Source organism: Oncorhynchus clarkii, chromosome 7, assembly GCF_045791955.1.
Source record: "Oncorhynchus clarkii lewisi isolate Uvic-CL-2024 chromosome 7, UVic_Ocla_1.0, whole genome shotgun sequence".
Classification (NCBI taxonomy): domain Eukaryota; kingdom Metazoa; phylum Chordata; class Actinopteri; order Salmoniformes; family Salmonidae; genus Oncorhynchus; species Oncorhynchus clarkii.
Genome location: NC_092153.1, coordinates 85,076,245 through 85,095,874, shown reverse-complemented (window position 1 = coordinate 85,095,874; position 19,630 = coordinate 85,076,245). Strand labels below are relative to the sequence as shown.

Genomic DNA, 19,630 nt, shown 5'->3' with positions numbered 1-19,630 from the left:
AATGTTGCATGTTTGCTAGCACGATTGGGCTGGACCAGGTTAATAGTTGATACAATGTTTCTAGTTCCTTGCAGACAGGCCATGTGTAGCCAATGTGATTTTATAGGATATTTATTTTTATCAGAATATTTTCTACCTGCAGGCTGCAATGTTTTTATTTGTTGGCTTTTATTGTAGGCTATTTTTACATATTGGCAATAGTTACTTTGAGATTTGTATCATTTTAATTTAGAATTTTTAGTAACCACATTTATTTTGAGAAATGAAAACTTTATTATACATGAAACTGTTCAATGAAAATGTCCATATGAAAATCCTAACTGGCACGCAGATCAGTAAAAATGGTAGGAGAACTTGGCACTGGAAAAGGTTGCTGAACGCTAACAGCAGCTGGTGGAAGGTTCTTCTTCTGGTTAGGTTATATTGATCTCTGGCACTCATTTTTAGTCATTTGTGTCTTAAATTTTAATCACAGTGCTTAAAGCATCAGACAAGCTCCGTAGCGAACATATAGTTGATTTTATTCAAACATAGGGTGTCTCTATATGGTGTCTCTATATGGAGAAATACACTTTTTTTAATTTAGACCAATCGATTGGTCAACCGATATTCTTTTGTCTAGAACAGCCTTAGGATAAATTAATTATTTTATGAGTCACTCGGCCAGACATACTCAACTGGCGAGCCGCTGTCTGAATCCAGACCCACTACGTACCGCGGGTACTGAATTCTTTATTTTGTAAAAAAAAACTCAACTTATTGCTGTTGAAGTTGTAACAGTAGAATGGATTCACAAGGTGCAATATTGTGTTCAGTGCACGGCGTTTGTCCTCATGTCGTTCACTGACAGACCTTAGAACTATTTATAGTTACTGAGCTTTAACATGCTAAATGTCCTCCGCCAGCAAGGGGTGTGAAGAGTTCGGGGGTCGCGGGGGTTCTACACCGATGAATCCGTGTCCATCCGGACCTTTGCCTTCTAGGAAATTTGTGTGAGCTGATAGCCAAATAGTCCCTGAGTACTGCTGTACTAGGCTGTGCGCTGCGGTCACTGACACTGACACTGCACCAACAATACCCACACATACGCCCTAGGGTTGGTGGTATCCAGATTTTCATAGCGTTTCTGTACCGGGGTGTATACGGTAGAGGGCTGCATTTCCGCGGGTCCCGACACAGATCATTTCTCATGCTGTGAGCCGGCGGTCAGACGGACGACTGAGATGAGAATATTTCTGCTGTCCCGTAGATTATTTGTAAACTGAGATCTTTCTGCTTTGTTTTCCGTTAGACCTACCCTAGGTATACGCATTGGCTGATATAGCCCAGTAATACAGATGGCTTAATATAATGGGCCACGGGAGAATCTCTGGTAATTGAATCTATATTTCTTGAGTTCTTTTTGCGAATTTGAGATTGCCTTTATGGCGCAACATTGCTGGGAAAATTGAGCTTTGTCACATGCGCCAAAAATAACATAGCGGGACTGTGGTTGGGTTTGGGGCCAGTTCATGCGCTAGTGGGCGGGAGTCCGACACAGCCCAGCGGGTGCAGGCGGGGTGCAGTATGGATAGCCACTTAGCCACTTAGCTAGCAAGTTAGCAAACCAAATGTATAGCTGGACTCCTGAGCTGGATATCATTTATTTGACACATCTTAGATTTCTTGTTGTTATAAGCGTAGCACGGACACCCCCCACCAGCCCCCATGAGGCCAAAATATATACAAGTTATTTATTTCACTAAAACACGATTGAAAGTCGTACAGTCTGTATTTCGAAATAACCCTGCCTACAGTATATAGCCCAAACCTAATGTTACTGTGCTGACCTCTGTCAATCAATAACAGCACCGAGGTCAATGACTTCCTGCTCTATTTACCTGTTCTTCCATTGGACTGGCAACTTTTTAAAATAGTTTAACTATTTATTGACTGTTGTATGAACTGAACTCTGACTCCTGACCTCTGTCCTCTCCACAGTGTCATCCAAGCACCGTTACCACTTCCTGTTGATAAGGTAAGGGTTGCAATGCATTCGTGTGTGTGGGGGCTGGTATTTTAACCTCAGGGTTGCACTTAGGGTTAGAATTGGGGTGAGAGGTTGGGGTTGTGGCATGCTTCCCAACCAAAACAGTTCATGCTCATACACTACATAGTCAAATCAAATGTATTTATAAAGCCCTTCGTACATCAGCTGATATCTCAAAGTGCTGTACAGAAACCCAGCCTAAAACCCCAAACAGCAAGCAATGCAGGTGTAGAAGCACGGTGGCTAGGAAAAACTCCCTAGAAAGGCCAAAACCTAGGAAGAAACCAGGCTATGTGGGGTGGCCAGTCCTCTTCTGGCTGTGCCGGGTGGAGATTATAACAGAACATGGCCAAGATGTTCAAATGTTCATAAATGACCAGCATGGTCGAATAATAATAAGGCAGAACAGTTGAAACTGGAGCAGCAGCACAGCCAGGTGGACTGGGGACAGCAAGGAGTCATCATGTCAGGTAGTCCTGGGGCATGGTCCTAGGACTCAGGTCCTCCGAGAGAGAAGGAGAGAATTAGAGAACGCACACTTAGATTCACACAGGATACCGAATGGGACAGGAGAAGTACTCCAGATATAACAAACTGACCCCAGCTCCCCGACACATGAACTACTGCAGCATAAATACTGGAGGCTGAGACGGGAGGTGTCAGGAGACACTGTGACCCCATCCGAGGACACCCGCGGACAGGGCCAAAGAGGAAGGATATAACCACACCCACTTTGCCAAAGCACAGCCCCCACACCACTAGAGGGATATCTTCAACCACCAACTTACCATCCTGAGACAAGGCTGAGTATAGCCCACAAAGACCTCCACTAGTCAATAGTATATGCAGTAGAGGTCGACCAATTAATCGGAATGGACGATTAATTCGGGCCGATTGCACTCCACGAGGAGACTGCTTGGCAGGCTGACTACCTGTTATGCGAGTGCAGCAAGGAGCCAAGTTAAGGTGCTAGCTAGCATTAAACTTATCTTATAATTATTATTATTATTTTTTTTAAATCTTAACATAATCACTAGTTAACTACACACGGTTGATATTACTAGTTCATCTAGCATGTCCTGTGTTGCATATAATCGCAGCCTACTTCTCCAAACGGGTGATTTAACAAGCGCATTCGCGGGAAAAAAGCACTGTCGTTGCACCAATGTGTACCTAACCATAAACATCAACGCCTTTCTTAAAATCAATACACAAATATATATTTTAAACCTGCATATTTAGTTAAAAGAAATTGATGTTAGCAGGCAATATTAAACTAGGGAAATTGTCACTTCTCTTGCGTTCATTGCACGCAGAGTCAGGGTATATGCAACAGTTTGGGCCGCCTGGCTCGTTGCGAACTAATTTGCCAGAATTTAATGTAATTATGACATAACATTAGATAAAATATGGAACGGTTCCGTATTTCACTGAAAGAATAAACGTATTGTTTTCGAAATGATAGTTTCCGGTTTTGACCATATTAATGACCAAAGGTTCGTATTTCTGTGTGTGTATTATATTATAATGAAGTCTATAGTTTGATAATTGATAGAGCAGTCTGACTGAGCGGTGGTAGGCAGCAGCAGGCTCGTAAGCATTCATTCAAACAGTACTTTACTGCGTTTGCCAGCAGCTCTTTGCAATGCTTCAAGCATTATGTATGTATATATATATATATCAGCTTTTTTGGTCCTCCAATCAGTATCGACGTTAAATCATTATCGATCGACCTCTAATATGCACATCTGCTCACAGAATACCTCATTCCAAAATCATCAGCATTAACATTACTGCTACAACAGCCTCTACTCTTCTGGGAAGACTTTCAGCTAGATGATGGAACATTGCTGCTATAACAGCCTCTACTCTTCTGGGAAGGCTTTCCACTAGATGATGGATCATTGCTGCTATAACAGCCTCTACTCTTCTGGGAAGGCTTTCCACTAGATGTTGGAACATTGCTGCTATAACAGCCTCCACTCTTCTGGGAAGGCTTTCCACTAGATGTTGGAACATTGCTGCTATAACAGCCTCTACTCTTCTGGGAAGGCTTTCCACTAGATGTTGGAACATTGCTGCTATAACAGCCTCTACTCTTCTGGGAAGACTTTCCACTAGATTCTGGATCATTGCTGCTATAACAGCCTCTACTCTTCTGGGAAGGCTTTCCACTAGATGATGGAACATTGCTGCTATAACAGCCTCCACTCTTCTGGGAAGGCTTTCCACTAGATGTTGGAACATTGCTGCTATAACAGCCTCCACTCTTCTGGGAAGACTTTCTGCTAGATGATGGAACATTGCTGCTATAACAGCCTCCACTCTTCTGGGAAGGCTTTCCACTAGATGTTGGATCATTGCTGCGGGGACTTGCTGCTATTCAGTTACGAGCGTTAGTGAGGTCGGGCGATTAGGTCTGGCTCGCATTCGGCATTCCAATTCATCCACAATCTCAACATACCATTTCTGTATGGACCTCTCATTGTGCACAGGGGCATTGTCATGCTGAAACAGGCAAGGGCCTTCCCCAAACTGTTGCCACACAGTTGTCAGTACAGAATCATCTAGAATGTCATTGTATGCTGTAGCGTTAAGATTTCCCTTCACTGGAACTAAGGGGCCTAGCCTGAACCATGAAAATCCGCCCCAGACCATTATTCCTCCTCCACCAAACTTTACAGTTAGTATTATGCATTCGGCAGGTAGCGTTCTCCTGGCATCCGGCAATCCCATATTAGTCAGTTGGACTGCCAGATGGTGAAGCGTGATTCATCACTCCAGAGAACACATTTCCACTGCTCCAGAGTCCAATGGCGGCGAGCTTTACACAATTCCAGCCAGTGTTTGGCATTGCGCATGGTGTTAGCCTTGCGGCTGCTCGGCCGTGGAAACCAATTTCATGAAGCTCCCGACGAACAGTTCTTGTGCTGAGGTTGCTTCCAGAGGCAGTTAGGAGCTCGGTAGTGAGTGTTGCACACAAAGAGCGATCATTTTTATGTGGACACCCCTCCAATTCATGGAGGGGAAATTGCAGAGACGCTGGAGTCTGACCCAACCACTTGTTCAAAGAAGTGGGGTAGGTTTCGCGAACAGTTTGTCAAGGCAAGAAAAGAAACCAGGGCCTCCGTGAAGATACCAGTGGAAAGACTACTTCAGAAATGTTGCTGCTGGCTTGTTCAGCACGTGAAGCATGGGAAGACTGAAAGCAGCATGCAGTCTTCATCAAAGGATTGGGGTATGTTGTATTTTCTATTTTAGTCGACGAAAAGTAGCCATATTCTGCTAAATATAGCTAGCTCTAGCTACTATGCAGGCTAGCTCGCCTAGCAGGATACTCGTGCAGAGCAAGCAACCAAATTAACCTAAAGATCTTTACAACTTTTTATCAAACATTTTGTCAGAAAGAATCATAAGCTTCCCACGTTGGTTACACCAAAGTCGAAGTTTGGTTTCAAGGTCCAGCTAGTCAAAATGTTGCAACCGTTTGAGCAGTTGAGTAGGCCTGGCCAAGCTATTATTCTCAACTCTGCTCCAACGGTTGCAAAATCATATGGTCTATTGTCGTCTCAGTTAATGATATTCCGTGTTCATTGATCGGTTTGCATATGTGTAATAAATAGCCCTCTACCTTTTTATTTTTCAAGGCACAAACAGGTGAATGGAGACCACACCTGGTTTTGTTTTCTGCCCCCCAAGCACTACCAGCACTGCATGTTCAACTGTCCCCAAGTCCATCTCCCACACTGAGCTGCAGTGCAGAATTGGAAACAATCTCCATGTGGGGCCTGGTAAGTAATATCCTGGGCCCATCTCCAAGACCTATTCCACTGGCTTGCTCCTCATCCACTCCACAGAGCAGTAGCAGTAGAAGCAGGGCTGTGAGCTCCTCAGCGACGCCACAGAGCAGCAGGGCTGTGAGCTCCTCAGCGACGCCACAGAGCAGCAGCAGCAGGGCTGTGAGCTCCTCAGTGACGCCACAGCAGTAGCAGCAGGGCTGTGAGCTCCTCACCCACTCCACAGAGCTGTTGCAGTAGCAGCAGGGCTGTGAGCTCCTCACCCACTCCACAGAGCTGTTGCAGTAGCAGCAGGGCTGTGAGCTCCTCACCCACTCCACAGAGCAGTAGCAGCAGGGCTGTGAGCTCCTCACCCACTCCACAGAGCAGTTGCAGTAGCAGCAGGGCTGTGAGCTCCTCACCCACTCCACAGAGCAGTAGCAGTAGCAGCAGGGCTATGAGCTCCTCACCCACTCCACAGAGCAGTAGCAGCAGGGCTGTGAGCTCCTCACCCACTCCACAGAGCAGTAGCAGCAGGGCTGTGAGCTCCTCACCCACTCCACAGAGCAGTAGCAGTAGCAGCAGGGCTGTGAGCTCCTCACCCACTCCACAGAGCAGTAGCAGCAGGGCTGTGAGCTTCTCACCCACTCCACAGAGCAGTAGCAGCAGGGCTGTGAGCTCCTCACCCACTCCACAGAGCAGTAGCAGCAGGGCTGTGAGCTCCTCACCCACTCCACAGAGCAGTAGCAGCAGGGCTGTGAGCTCCTCACCCACTCCACAGAGCAGTAGCAGCAGGGCTGTGAGCTCCTCACCCACTCCACAGAGCAGTAGCAGCAGGGCTGTGAGAAGGGAGGAAAGAGCTGCAGACTCAGCCCTTGACACATCACTGGCAAAGACATTGCAAATGATTTAAAGACAGATCTCAATCTGAAGAACGTCACGCACCGGAGCCACCAGCTTATCCCTGAGGTAAATAACAAATAATTTCCCTCTACTCTGATCCCCTTCTCTTCTGTTGTCCTTTTTTTCCCCTCTCCTCACCATGTACACTGTTCTCCAGACACTCCTATTGTCTTCTCCTCCTCTCCACAGGGCCCTGGCACTTATAGCTGATTTCATGGATGAGCTCTCACCAAAAGTCCAGAGGAATTCTATCAACAACTGCATGAGATCGTGCATGACATGTCCGAACGACTGGGACCCCAGTGAAATTAACAACTTCTTCTGTTGTTGTTCAGACATCTCAGGAGTCAGACGCTGTTTTACTGTTGTTCCCAAAATATTTCTAGTCCTCAAAGATTTGTATCAACACTGAAACTTTTGTAAACAACGTTTGTTGTTTACGTGTCTGGTCATAGCAGACAATGGTGTATTGCATTTTACTTTCAGAAGCCAGAATAAAGATGTATTTTTGTGTGCTGAAAAAGCTCTGTTGGCTTCTTCTTCGCAATACAAGATGATTGAATGCGTTCTATTTGAGCATCAGGTGCTGATAACATAGAGCTGCCAGCCACAGACTGATAATGTAGAGAAGAGCTGTGAGCCACAGACTGATAACGTAGAGAAGAGCTGTGAGCCACAGACTGATAACGTAGAGAAGAGCTGTGAGCCACAGACTGATAACGTAGAGAAGAGCTGTGAGCCACAGACTGATAACGTAGAGAAGAGCTGCGAGCCACAGACTGATAACGTAGAGAAGAGCTGCGAGCCACAGACTGATAACGTAGAGAAGAGCTGCGAGCCACAGACTGATAACGTAGAGAAGAGCTGCCAGCCACAGACTGATAACGTAGAGAAGAGCTGCCAGCCACAGACTGATAACGTAGAGAAGAGCTGCCAGCCACAGACTGATAACGTAGAGAAGAGCTGCGAGCCACAGACTGATAACGTAGAGAAGAGCTGCGAGCCACAGACTGATAACGTAGAGAAGAGCTGCGAGCCACAGACTGATAACGTAGAGAAGAGCTGCCAGCCACAGACTGATAACGTAGAGAAGAGCTGCCAGCCACAGACTGATAACGTAGAGAAGAGCTGCGAGCCACAGACTAACGTAGAGAAGAGCTGCGAGCCACAGACTAACGTAGAGAAGAGCTGCCAGCCACAGACTAACGTAGAGAAGAGCTGCGAGCCACAGACTAACGTAGAGAAGAGCTGCCAGCCACAGACTGATAACGTAGAGAAGAGCTGCCAGCCACAGACTGATAACGTAGAGAAGAGCTGCCAGCCACAGACTGATAACGTAGAGAAGAGCTGCCAGCCACAGACTGATAACGTAGAGAAGAGCTGCGAGCCACAGACTGATAACGTAGAGAAGAGCTGCCAGCCACAGACTGATAACGTAGAGAAGAGCTGCCAGCCACAGACTGATAACGTAGAGAAGAGCTGCCAGCCACAGACTAACGTAGAGAAGAGCTGCCAGCCACAGACTGATAACGTAGAGAAGAGCTGCCAGCCACAGACTGATAACGTAGAGAAGAGCTGCCAGCCACAGACTGATAACGTAGAGAAGAGCTGCGAGCCACAGACTGATAACGTAGAGAAGAGCTGCCAGCCATAGACTGATAACGTAGAGAAGAGCTGCCAGCCATAGACTGATAACGTAGAGAAGAGCTGCCAGCCACAGACTGATAACGTAGAGAAGAGCTGCCAGCCACAGACTGATAACGTAGAGAAGAGCTGCCAGCCACAGACTGATAACGTAGAGAAGAGCTGCCAGCCACAGACTTGACAGGTTTTCTTCTACAAATCTAAATTACTGAACACTGACGCCATAGAATCGGGTTTCATTTTATTAACAAGATTCAAATTCTACTTTTTTTAATTCAATGTATTTTGGTTTACAGTGCACACAAAGAACTGAGTCGGGGAGCAGTCCAAAAATCTGATTGGCTGGCTTTGGGTTGAGTTGTCCTCTTCGAACCATGTTTTCCTTCCATGGCACATGTCTGAGGGGGGGGGGGGGGGGGGGTCTGAGATTGTTGTCCCCTGCCACAACCCTCCACTCTCCAGGTTGGTAGTTGGCAGAAGGGATGGGTGTGTCAGCAACAGCGGGAGGCACGTAATCTTGCGTTTTGCTCATGAGCTTCATCCGTGGAGGGCCACACATGCCCTTAGCCTTTTGTAAGGGGTACAGTCAGATGTTCATGAACACTCATCCTTACATCCATGTAGGCTTTTGGAATATGGTTCCTGGAAAATTGTATGTTCTGTCCGTCTTTATCTACAGTGCCTTCGGAAAGTATTCAGACCCCTTGTCTTTTTCCAGATTTTGTTACATTACAGCTTTATTCTAAAGTGGATTAAATAACATTTTATCAATCTACACACAGTACCCCATAATGACAAAGCAAAAACAGGTTTTTAGAATTTTTTTGAAGATCTATTTAAAATAAACATACCTTATTTACATACATATTCAGACCCTTGGCTCTGAGACTTGAAATTGAGTTCAGTTGGATCCTGTTTCCATTGATCATCCTTGAGATGTTTCTACAACTTGATTGGAGTCCACCTGTGGTAAATTCAATTGATTGGACATGATTTGGAAAGGCACACAGCTGTCTGTGTAAGGTCCCACAGTTGACAGTGCATGTCAGAGCAGAAACCAAGCCATGAGGTCAAAGGAATTGTCCGTAGAGCTCTGATACAGGATTGCGTCGAGGCACAGATCTGGGGAAGGGTACCAAAAAGATGTCTGCAGCATTTGAAGATCCCCAAGAACACCGTGACCTCCATTCTTAAATGGAGGAACTTTGAACCACTAAGAGACTGCAGAGTTTGGCCTGGTCTAGGAAATCTGGCTTTTTATCAAGGATTTTTTTATCAAGGAGGTGACCAAGAACCCGATGTTCAAACTGACAAAGCTCTAAAGTTCTCCCAGAAGGACAACCATCTCTGCATCAATCCACCAATCTCTTTGTAGAGTGGCCAGAGGGAAGCCACTCCACATTAAAAGGCACATAACAGCCCATTTGGAGTTGGCCCAAAGGCAACTTTTTTATTTATTTAACTAAACATGTCCGTTAAGAACAAATTCTTATTTTACGACGGCCAAACCCTCCCCTTACCCGGGTGACACTGGGCAAATTGCGCGCCGCCCTATGTGACTTAAGAGCACGGTCGGATGTGATACAGGCCGGGATCGAATCAGGCTCTGTAGTGATGCCTCTAGAACTGAGATTCAGTGCCTTAGACCGTTGCGCCACTCGGGAACCCTGAAGACTCTCAGAACATGAGAAAAAAGATTCTCTGGTCTGATGAAACCAAGATTGAACTCTTCGGCCTGAATGCCAAGTGTCACGTCTGGAGAAAACCTGGCACCATCCCTACAGTGAAGCATGCTGTGGGGATGTTTTTCAGCGGCAGTAACAGGGAGACTAGATCGGATCGAGGCAAAGATGAACGGAGCAAAGTAGAGATCCTTTATGGAAACCTGCTCAGGACCTCAGACTGGGGGAAAGGTTCGCCTTCCAACAGGACAACGACCCTAACCACACAGCCAAGAGAACATAGGAGTGGCTTCGGGACAAGTCTCTGAATGTCCTTGAGTGGCCCAGGCAAAACCCAGACTTGAACCCGATCGAACATCTCCGGAGAGACCTGAAAATAGCTGTGCAACGATACTCCCCATCCAACCTGACAGAGGTTGAGAGGATCTGCAGAGAAGATTGGGAGAAACTCCCCAAATACAGGTATCCCAAGCATGTACCCAAGAAAACTCAGCTGTAATCGCTGCCAAAGGTGCTTCAACAAAGTCCTGAGTAAATGGTCTGAATACTTGTTCAAATGCGATATATTTAAGTTTGAATTTTTTTTGTAGATTAGTCAACATTTCTAAAAAACAGTTTTTGCCTCGTCATGATGGTGTTGTGTGTAGATTGAGGAAAACAGTTGAATCTATATTAGAATGAGGCTGGAGCGTAACAAAATATGGACAAGTCAAGAAGTCTGAATACTTTCCGAAGGCACTGTAGTAAAACACCTAGTAACTGACCAGGTTTTATGACATCACGTAGTAAGACTGTGGCCGTGACACCTCGTCAGTTACGTCACGTAGTAAGACTGGCCGTAACACCTCGTCAGTTACGTCACGTAGTAAGACTGTGGCCGTGACACCTCGTCAGTTACGTCACGTAGTAAGACTGGCCGTAACACCTCGTCAGTTACGTCACGTAGTAAGACTGGCCGTAACACCTCGTCAGTTACGTCACGTAGTAAGACTGGCCGTAACACCTCGTCAGTTACATCACGTGGTAAGACTGGCCGTAACACCTCGTCAGTTACATCACCTAGTAAGACTGGCCGTAACACCTCGTCAGTTACGTCACGTAGTAAGACTGGCCGTGACACCTCGTCAGTTACGTCACGTGGTAAGACTGGCCGTGACACCTCGTCAGTTACGTCACGTGGTAAGACTGGCCGTGACACCTCGTCAGTTACGTCACGTAGTAAGACTGGCTGTAACACCTCGTCAGTTACGTCACGTAGTAAGACTGTGGCCGTAACACCTCGTCAGTTACGTCACGTAGTAAGACTGTGGCCGTAACACCTCGTCAGTTACGTCACGTAGTAAGACTGTGGCCGTAACACCTCGTCAGTTACGTCACGTGGTAAGACTGTGGCCGTAACACCTCGTCAGTTACGTCACGTGGTAAGACTGTGGCCGTAACACCTCGTCAGTTACGTCACGTGGTAAGACTGGCCGTAACACCTCGTCAGTTACGTCACGTAGTAAGACTGTGGCCGTGACACACCTCATGTATATTATTAAGAAATAATGAAGCTGGCCCAAAAACGGACAGCAACACGTTGATCTTTCCTGGCTCAGACAAAAATAATGTTTTATTTCAAAATATGAACGTGTCAACTGTCTATTTGATCAACTGACAGACGTTCGTACTCAACCAGGCAAGTTAAGGTCTCTTCATAGTCCTCAACGCCTGAACATATTCACAGCAATACGGTACCTTGAAGTATTCATACCCCTTGATACCACATTTTGTTGTTACAGCCTGAATTCAGAATGGATTAAATATATTCCTCTCAACTATCGACACAAATCAAATGTTTTTGGTCGCATACACACATATATATTTAGCATATGTTAATTGCGGAATGCTTGTGTTCCTAGCTTCCGACAGTTCAGTAAATATCTTACAATACACAGGAATGTAAAAAATGAAAAATTAACAGAATAAAGAACTATTAGGTCGAGCAACTTCTGAGTCCGTTGTGTGTGTGGAAATGCTGTAGGATATAATATGTATATGTACAGCGATAGTTAAATAGGATGGCATTGACTAAAATACAGGAAATACCAATACAAATGATTTAAACATTAAAGTGACCCGTGTTCCCTTATTAAAGTGACCCGTGTTCCCTTATTAAAGTGACCCGTGTTCCCTTATTAAAGTGACCCGTGTTCCCTTATTAAAGTGACCCGTGTTCCCTTATTAAAGGGACCAGTGTGATTCCATGACTATGTACATAGGGCAGCAGCCTCTAAAGTGCAGGGTTGAGTAACCGGGTGGTAGCCGGCTAGTGACGGTGACTAAAGTTCAGGGCAGGATACTGTGTGGAGGCCAGCTAGTGGTGGCTATTTAACAGTCTGATGGCCTTGAGATAGAAGCTGTTTTTCAGTCTCTCGGTCCCAGCTTTGATGCACCTGTACTGACCTCGCCTTCTGGATGGTAGCGGAGTGAACAGGCTGTGGCTCGGTGGTTGATTGCTTTCCTTTGACACTGGGTGCTGTAGATGTCCTGGAGGGCAGGCGGTGTGCCCCCAGTTTCACATTGGGTCACCCCCTGGAGAGCCCAGCGGATGCTGACCGTGCAGGTGCCATACCAGGTGGTGATGCAGCCTGACAGGATGCTCTCAATGGTGCATCTGTAAAAGTTTTAGTCTTAGTGTGGTGAACCTGAGGCGGCCCCTGTCTGTTGGTGAACCATTTCAAGTTGTCAGTGATGTGTATGCGTAGGAACTTGACGCTTTTCACCCTCCCACTGCGGCCCCATTGATGTGAATGGAGGCATTCTCCCTCTGCTGTCTCCTGAAGTCCACGATCAACTCCTTTGTTTTGTCGAGGGAGAGGTTATTTCTCTGACCCCACTCCGCCATGGGCCTCACCTCACCACTAGTCGTTGTTTGAACAGGGAATACAGGAAGGGGCAGAGTACGCACACAATACCCCATAATATGAAGTGAAAACATTTTTTTTTATGTGCACATTTATTTATAAATGAAATACTGAGGGGGGGGGTGGGGGGGGTGGGGGGGGGGGGGGTGGTTCCTCCATGTTGTGAGATTCTCACTAGTGTTTTACAGAACTGCTTCTGAGAGATTAGGATCAGGACATGCAATTGTTACAGTAAGCGACTGTAACATAATGGATGATTGCAGTGTAGCTGTTATTAGGAGGACATGTTGCATGGGTTGCTAAGGCATCAGAATATGTAAGTGTGTTATTAAATTAAAAAAGAAAAAGAAAAAGTCCTCTCACTGTCAACTGCGTTTATTTTCAGCAAACTTAACATGTTATATTCATACAAATATCTACACAAGATTAAACAACTGAGACATAAACTGAACAGATTCCACAGACATGTGACTAACAGAAATGGAATAATGTGTCCCTGAGCAAATGGGGGGGGTCAAAATCAAAATTAACAGTCAGTATCTGGTGTGGCCACCAGCTGCATTAAGTACTGCAGTGCATCTCCTACTTTTTACAGGACCATATTTGCCAGTTCTTGCTGTGAGATGTTACCCCACTCTTCCACCAAGGCACCTGGAAGTTCCCGGACATTTCTGTTGGGCATGGCCCTAAAACAAAGTGTTTTTGGACACTGATTTAGCCAATTTTTTTAACACCTTTATTTTACTAGGCAAGTCAGTTAGGAACGCATTCTTATTTTCAATGACGGCCTAGGAGCGGTGGGTTAACTGCCTTGTTCAGGGGCAGAACGACAGATTTTTACCTTGTCAGCTCAGGGGTTTGAACTTGCAACCTTTCAGTTAACTAGTCCAACTCTCTAACCACCTGCCTGGCTCTCATTGCACTCCACGAGGAGCCTGCCTGTTACGCGAATGCAGTAAGAAGCCAAGGTATGTTGCTAGCCAGCATTAAACTTATCTTATAAAAAACAATTATTTAATCAATCATAATCACTAGTTAACTACACATGGTGGATGATATTACTAGTTTATCTAGCGTGTCCTGCGTTGCATATAATCGATGCAGTGCGGAAAAAGGACTGCCGTTGCTCCAACTTGAACCTAACCATAAACATCAATGCCTTTCTTAAAATCAATACACAGAAGTATATATTTTTAAACATGCATATTTAGTTAATATTGCCTGCTAACATGAATTTATTTTAACTAGGTAAATTGTGTCAATTCTCTTGCAACAGAGTTAGGGAAAATGCAGCAGTTTGGGCCGCCTGGCTCGTTGCGAACTGTGTGAAGACTATTTCTTCCTAACAAAGACAGCCAACTTCACCAAATGGGGGATGATTTAACAAAAGCGCATTTGCGGAAAAAAAAGCACAATCGTTGCACGGTGGGTTGGTTGGTTTTAATACGGTTGGTTGGTTTTAATACGGTTGGTTGGTTTTAATACGGTTGGTTGGTTTTAATACAGTTGATTTGGTTTTAATACGGTTGATTTGGTTTTAATACGGTTGGTTGGTTTTAATACGGTTGGTTGGTTTTAATACGGTTGGTTGGTTTTAATACGGTTGGTTGGTTTTAATACGGTTGGTTGGTTTTAATACGGTTGGTTGGTTTTAATACGGTTGGTTGGTTTTAATACGGTTGGTTGGTTTTAATACGGTTGGTTGGGTCAACATGTCTACTGACCTTCTGTTGATTCAGTGGCTACCTGATGGTCCATTCAACATGTCTACTGACCTCCTGTTGATTCAGTGGCTACCTGATGGTAATGTTGTCAGAAATTTGGACTTCGATACCGATAGGTGGTTTAGTGACACAATATTCGATACCATCACAAGACTCGATACCAAAAATTATATCACACAAGAAAGGCATATTAGCCAGACACACAATGGCACTTGATCCAGACAAACTCTGTTCTATTGTTGGGCATCTGAGTTCAATATCATAATATTTTTGTGGACTATTTGTGCAAGGGAGAAGTACGATCAGAGCATTACATTGTTTCCCCTTTCATGCTGAGTGGTTATTGAAAGAAGATTTTTCAAACAGGCTACATTGAGGAGGTATTGTCATTCTGAACGCATGTTCAAGCAGACTTAGTTTTGCTGTTTTGAGGTGAAATAAAAAACGACTTTGGGAAGCTCCACAGTGATGGTGAGCTACGGCAATCAGAAATAGTATCAGATGACCAACAGTCCAAACGAACCAAACAATCGACTAAATGGGGGCAGCCCTACTATATATACAGAAGTATTTGGACGCCCTTTCAAATTAGAGAATTCGGCTATTTCAGCCACACCTGTTGCTGACCAGTGTGTAAAATCGCGCATACACGCCATGCAATCTCCATAGACAGACATTGGCAGTAGAATGGCCTTACTGAAGAGCTCAGTGACTTTCAATGTGGCACCGTCATAGGATGCCACCTTTCCAACAAGTCAGTTCGTCAAATTTCTGCCCTGCTAGAGCTTTCCTGGTCAACTGTAAGTGCTGTTATTGTGTTGTGGAAACGTCTGTGAGAAACACCGGCTCAGCCGTGAAGTGGTAGGCCACACAAGGTCACAGAACCGGACCACCGAGTGCTAAAGTACGTAGCATATAAAAATAATCTGTTCTCGGTTGCAACACTCACTACAGAGTTCCAAACTGACTCTGGAACCAACAGCACAATAACTGTTCGTCAGGAGCTTCATGAAATGGGTTTCTATGGCCGAGCAGCCGCACACAAGCTTATGATCCCCATGCGCAATGCCAAGCGTCGGCTGGAATGGTGAAAAGCTTGTTCTCTGGAGTCACGCTTCCCCATCTGACAGTCCGACGGAAGAAGCTAGTTTTGGCAGATACCAGGAGAACCCTACCTTTTTATTTCACCTTTATTTAACCAGGCAAGTCAGTTAAGAACACATTCTTATTTTCAATGACGGCTTAGGAACAGTGGGTTTAACTGCCTGTTCAGGGGCTGAACGACATTTGTACCTTGTCAGCTCGGGGGTTTTGAACTTGCAACCTTCCGGTTACTAGTCCAATGCTCGAACTACCCTACCTGCCCCAATGCATAGTGACAACTGTTAAGTTTGGTGGAGGTGGGATAATGGTCTGGGGCTGTTTTCATGGTTTGGGCTAGGCCCCATTGTTCTTGTGAAGGGAATGCTTAACCCTACAGCATGCAATGACATTCTAGATTATTCTGTGCTTCCAATTTTGTGGCAACAGGCCCTTTTCATGTTTCAATATGACAATGCCCCCATGCACAAAGTGACGTCCATACAGAAATGGTTTGTCGATCGGTGTGGAAGAACTTGACTGGCCTGCACAGATCCCTGACCTCAACCCCCATCGAACACCTTTGGGATGAATTGGAACGCCTCCTGCCAGCCAGGCCTTATTGCCGAACATCAGAGCCCGACCTCACTAATGCTCTTGTGGCTGAATGGAAGCAAGTCCCTGCAGCAATGTTCCAACATCTAGTGGAAAACATTCCCAGAAGAGTAGAGGCTGTTATTGAAGCAAAGTGGGAACCCAACTCCGTATTAATGCCCATGATTTTGGAATGAGATGTTTGACCAAGCAGGTGTACACATACTTTTGTAGTGTAGGCCTGCAGGGTACCTGGTCAGCACACAAATGTAGGCATATAAATCTGATTATTTGGAAATCTGATAGAATATCTGATTGGCTTAACGCACCACCATTGTGGAACTTCTCAAAGGAACGTTTTCTTCAACTCAAACAGCAAGTAAAGTCTGTTTTTACATCCATTGAGTATGACAATAGTTCCTCAATCCTTCCAGCTCTCTCCCTTTCGATAACCACTCAGCAAGAAAGGGGAAAAATGCTCTGATCTAGTGAAAATATAAAATAAGCCTGCCTGATTACTGCTTCTTATACCTTGCGCAAATAACCTAGAGCTGTGTGTCTGTCCCAAGCTCACTGGTGCAGGTAACTGAGGGCCCAGAATATTTGTAAGTTGTAAGTTTATTAGCGTGAGGGCAGTACCCAAGTTGATAGTTGTTACCGTAGTTGGATGCAGACAGGACATGCATAGCCAATGTGATGTATAGGACATGCATAGCCAATGTGATGTATAGGACATGCATAGCCAATGTGATGTATAGGACATGCATAGCCAATGTGATGTATAGGACATGCATAGCCAATGTGATGTATAGGACATTTATTTTTGTCATTATGCAATGTATTTTATTTTGGTTAATCACATGACAGTGGTTTTGAGGTACGAAGACGTTATAAATTAAATGAAGCTGTTCCACCAATGTGCATATGAAAACAATAACTGGCACACAGATCGTAACAAATTGTACGATAAATTGGCATTCCACATGAAAGGTTGCCAACTCCTCGTGTAACCTCTTCCCTTCGACTTCTCTTCTGGTTATCTTGATCTCTGGCTCCCTCTTGAATCATTTGTCTTATTTCATCAAACAATTTTGTATAAAGCGTCAGACAAGCAGATTGTTGATTTTATTGAAATGCATCAATTGGTAGAAGGAACAGACAATTTTCGGTTGACCCAAGATTGTTTTTAGTCGGGGACAGTCCTAATTGTAAGTGTTGTAGCCTGTATGGACAATGTTTTGTGAACAGTCATGAATAGTTTCTACATTTATACATGACGTGTTACATTATATGTGTTAACTTCTGTGTGACATGATGAGCAGGGAGCTAACAACATAGCCAGACAGCTCTAGTAATGAATCAGGAAGTGGACAGACGGCTCTAGTAATGAATCAGGAAGTGGACAGACGGCTCTAGTAATGAATCAGGAAGTGGATAGACAGCTCTAGTAATGAATCAGGAAGTGGAGCAGGCTCTTTGCTCTTCGTGCTATAAAGGGGCTGATACAGAGTTGATCCTCTCACCTGAGACACATTTGACTGAAGTACCGAATGTAACAAAAATTATACTACTGAACCGGGGGTTTATTTGTATCGACAACATCAGTTCTACTGTACACAGGGACTGACTGCATATCAAGCCAGTACACAGGGACTGACCGCATATCAAGCCCAGTCAAGCCAGTACATGGGGACTGACTGTATATCAAGCCCAGTCAAGCCAGTACACAGGGACTGACTGCATATCAAGCCCAGTCAAGCCAATACAGTGTTGTCTTACTGTAGATTGGGAGGGAAGTTCCTTAGGCAGGCTCCTTGTTTAGGGCTCTTAATCTCATTAGATGCAGAGCACAGGCCAATTGAATTACTTATCTTCTGCTCTCTTTTCCTGCCTGCCTGCACTGTCCTAAACACCAAACTATACTCTCCTCCTGACCTAAACACAGAGCTCCTCTCCTCCTGACCTAAACACAGAGCTCCTCTCCTCCTGGCCTAAACACAGAGCTCCTCTCCTCCTGACCTAAACACAGAGCTCCTCTCCTCCTGGCCTAAACACAGAGATCCTCTCCTCCTGGCCTAAACACAGAGCTCTTCTCCTCCTGGCCTAAACACAGAGCTCCTCTCCTCCTGGCCTAAACACAGAGCTCCTCTCCTCCTGGCCTAAACACAGAGCTCCTCTCCTCCTGGCCTAAACACAGAGCTCCTCTCCTCCTGGCCTAAACACAGAGCTCCTCTCCTGGCCAGAACATAGCTCCTTTCCTTTCCCTGCCTGACCAGAGCAACAGGTTTATTTTAGGGTCCAGTGAAGGAGAGGGTTGCCTTGTAACCTTGTAACCTAGCATCATACAGCACAGCCCTATATCTGATGGTCTGAGCCCAGGCGAAGCTATATCTGACTACAGCATCTGACGCTGTCAATATCTAAACTGACTCTTTTTACTGAGACGCTGACTCATGACTCACTGACTCTCTACTGAGACGCTGACTCATGACTCACTGACTCTACTGAGATGCAGACTCATGACTCACTGACTCTTTACTGAGACGCTGACTCATGACTCACTGACTCTACTGAGACGCTGACTCATGACTCACTGACTCTCTACTGAGACGCTGACTCATGACTCACTGACTCTACTGAGATGCAGACTCATGACTCACTGACACTTTACTGAGACGCTGACTCACTGACTCTCTACTGAGACGCTGACTCATGACTCACTGACTCTTTACTGAGACGCTGACTCACTGACTCTACTGAGACGCTGACTCATGACTCACTGACTCTACTGAGATGCAGACTCATGACTCACTGACACTTTACTGAGACGCTGACTCACTGACTCTCTACTGAGACGCTGACTCATGACTCACTGACTCTTTACTGAGACGCTGACTCATGACTCACGGACTCTTTTGGACCCTCCCATAATCTATACATAGTTTCCACATGTTAGGCACAGCAATATATGTATTGGGTGGTGTGTGAGTCTTACCAGTGTTCATATCTACTGTAACCTGATGTCCTGGTGTATGTGTGTTACCAGTGTTCCTATCTACTGTAACCTGGTATGTCTCTCTCTCCTGCAGGTTGCAGCCAACACCCCCAGTATGTACTCTCAGGAACTCTTCCAGCTCTCCCAGTATCTGCAGGTATGGAACAACACTGACATCTACTGGCCAGGCAGTGCGACTACACTCTACTGCCTGGTGCATGGAGTCAGTCTTACTGTGTAACTGCGGACTTGACTGTTAAAATGATATGGGACTTTGAAGATTTGAACCATGTACTT

At 45.4% G+C, this 19,630-nt stretch overlaps 1 protein-coding gene across 13 annotated transcripts in view; it reads left to right on the top strand.

The window, feature by feature from the left end:
* Nucleotides 1-19,630, top strand: part of LOC139413936 (sarcolemma associated protein a) — a 122,198-nt gene that overhangs the window by 38,813 nt on the left and 63,755 nt on the right. For all 13 annotated transcript variants that reach the window (XM_071161812.1, XM_071161813.1, XM_071161810.1 and 10 more), the window contains 2 exons: nt 1,981-2,017; nt 19,428-19,490. In XM_071161812.1, the coding sequence (XP_071017913.1) occupies nt 1,981-2,017; nt 19,428-19,490 (100 nt within the window). The remainder of the gene's footprint in view (nt 1-1,980; nt 2,018-19,427; nt 19,491-19,630) is intronic.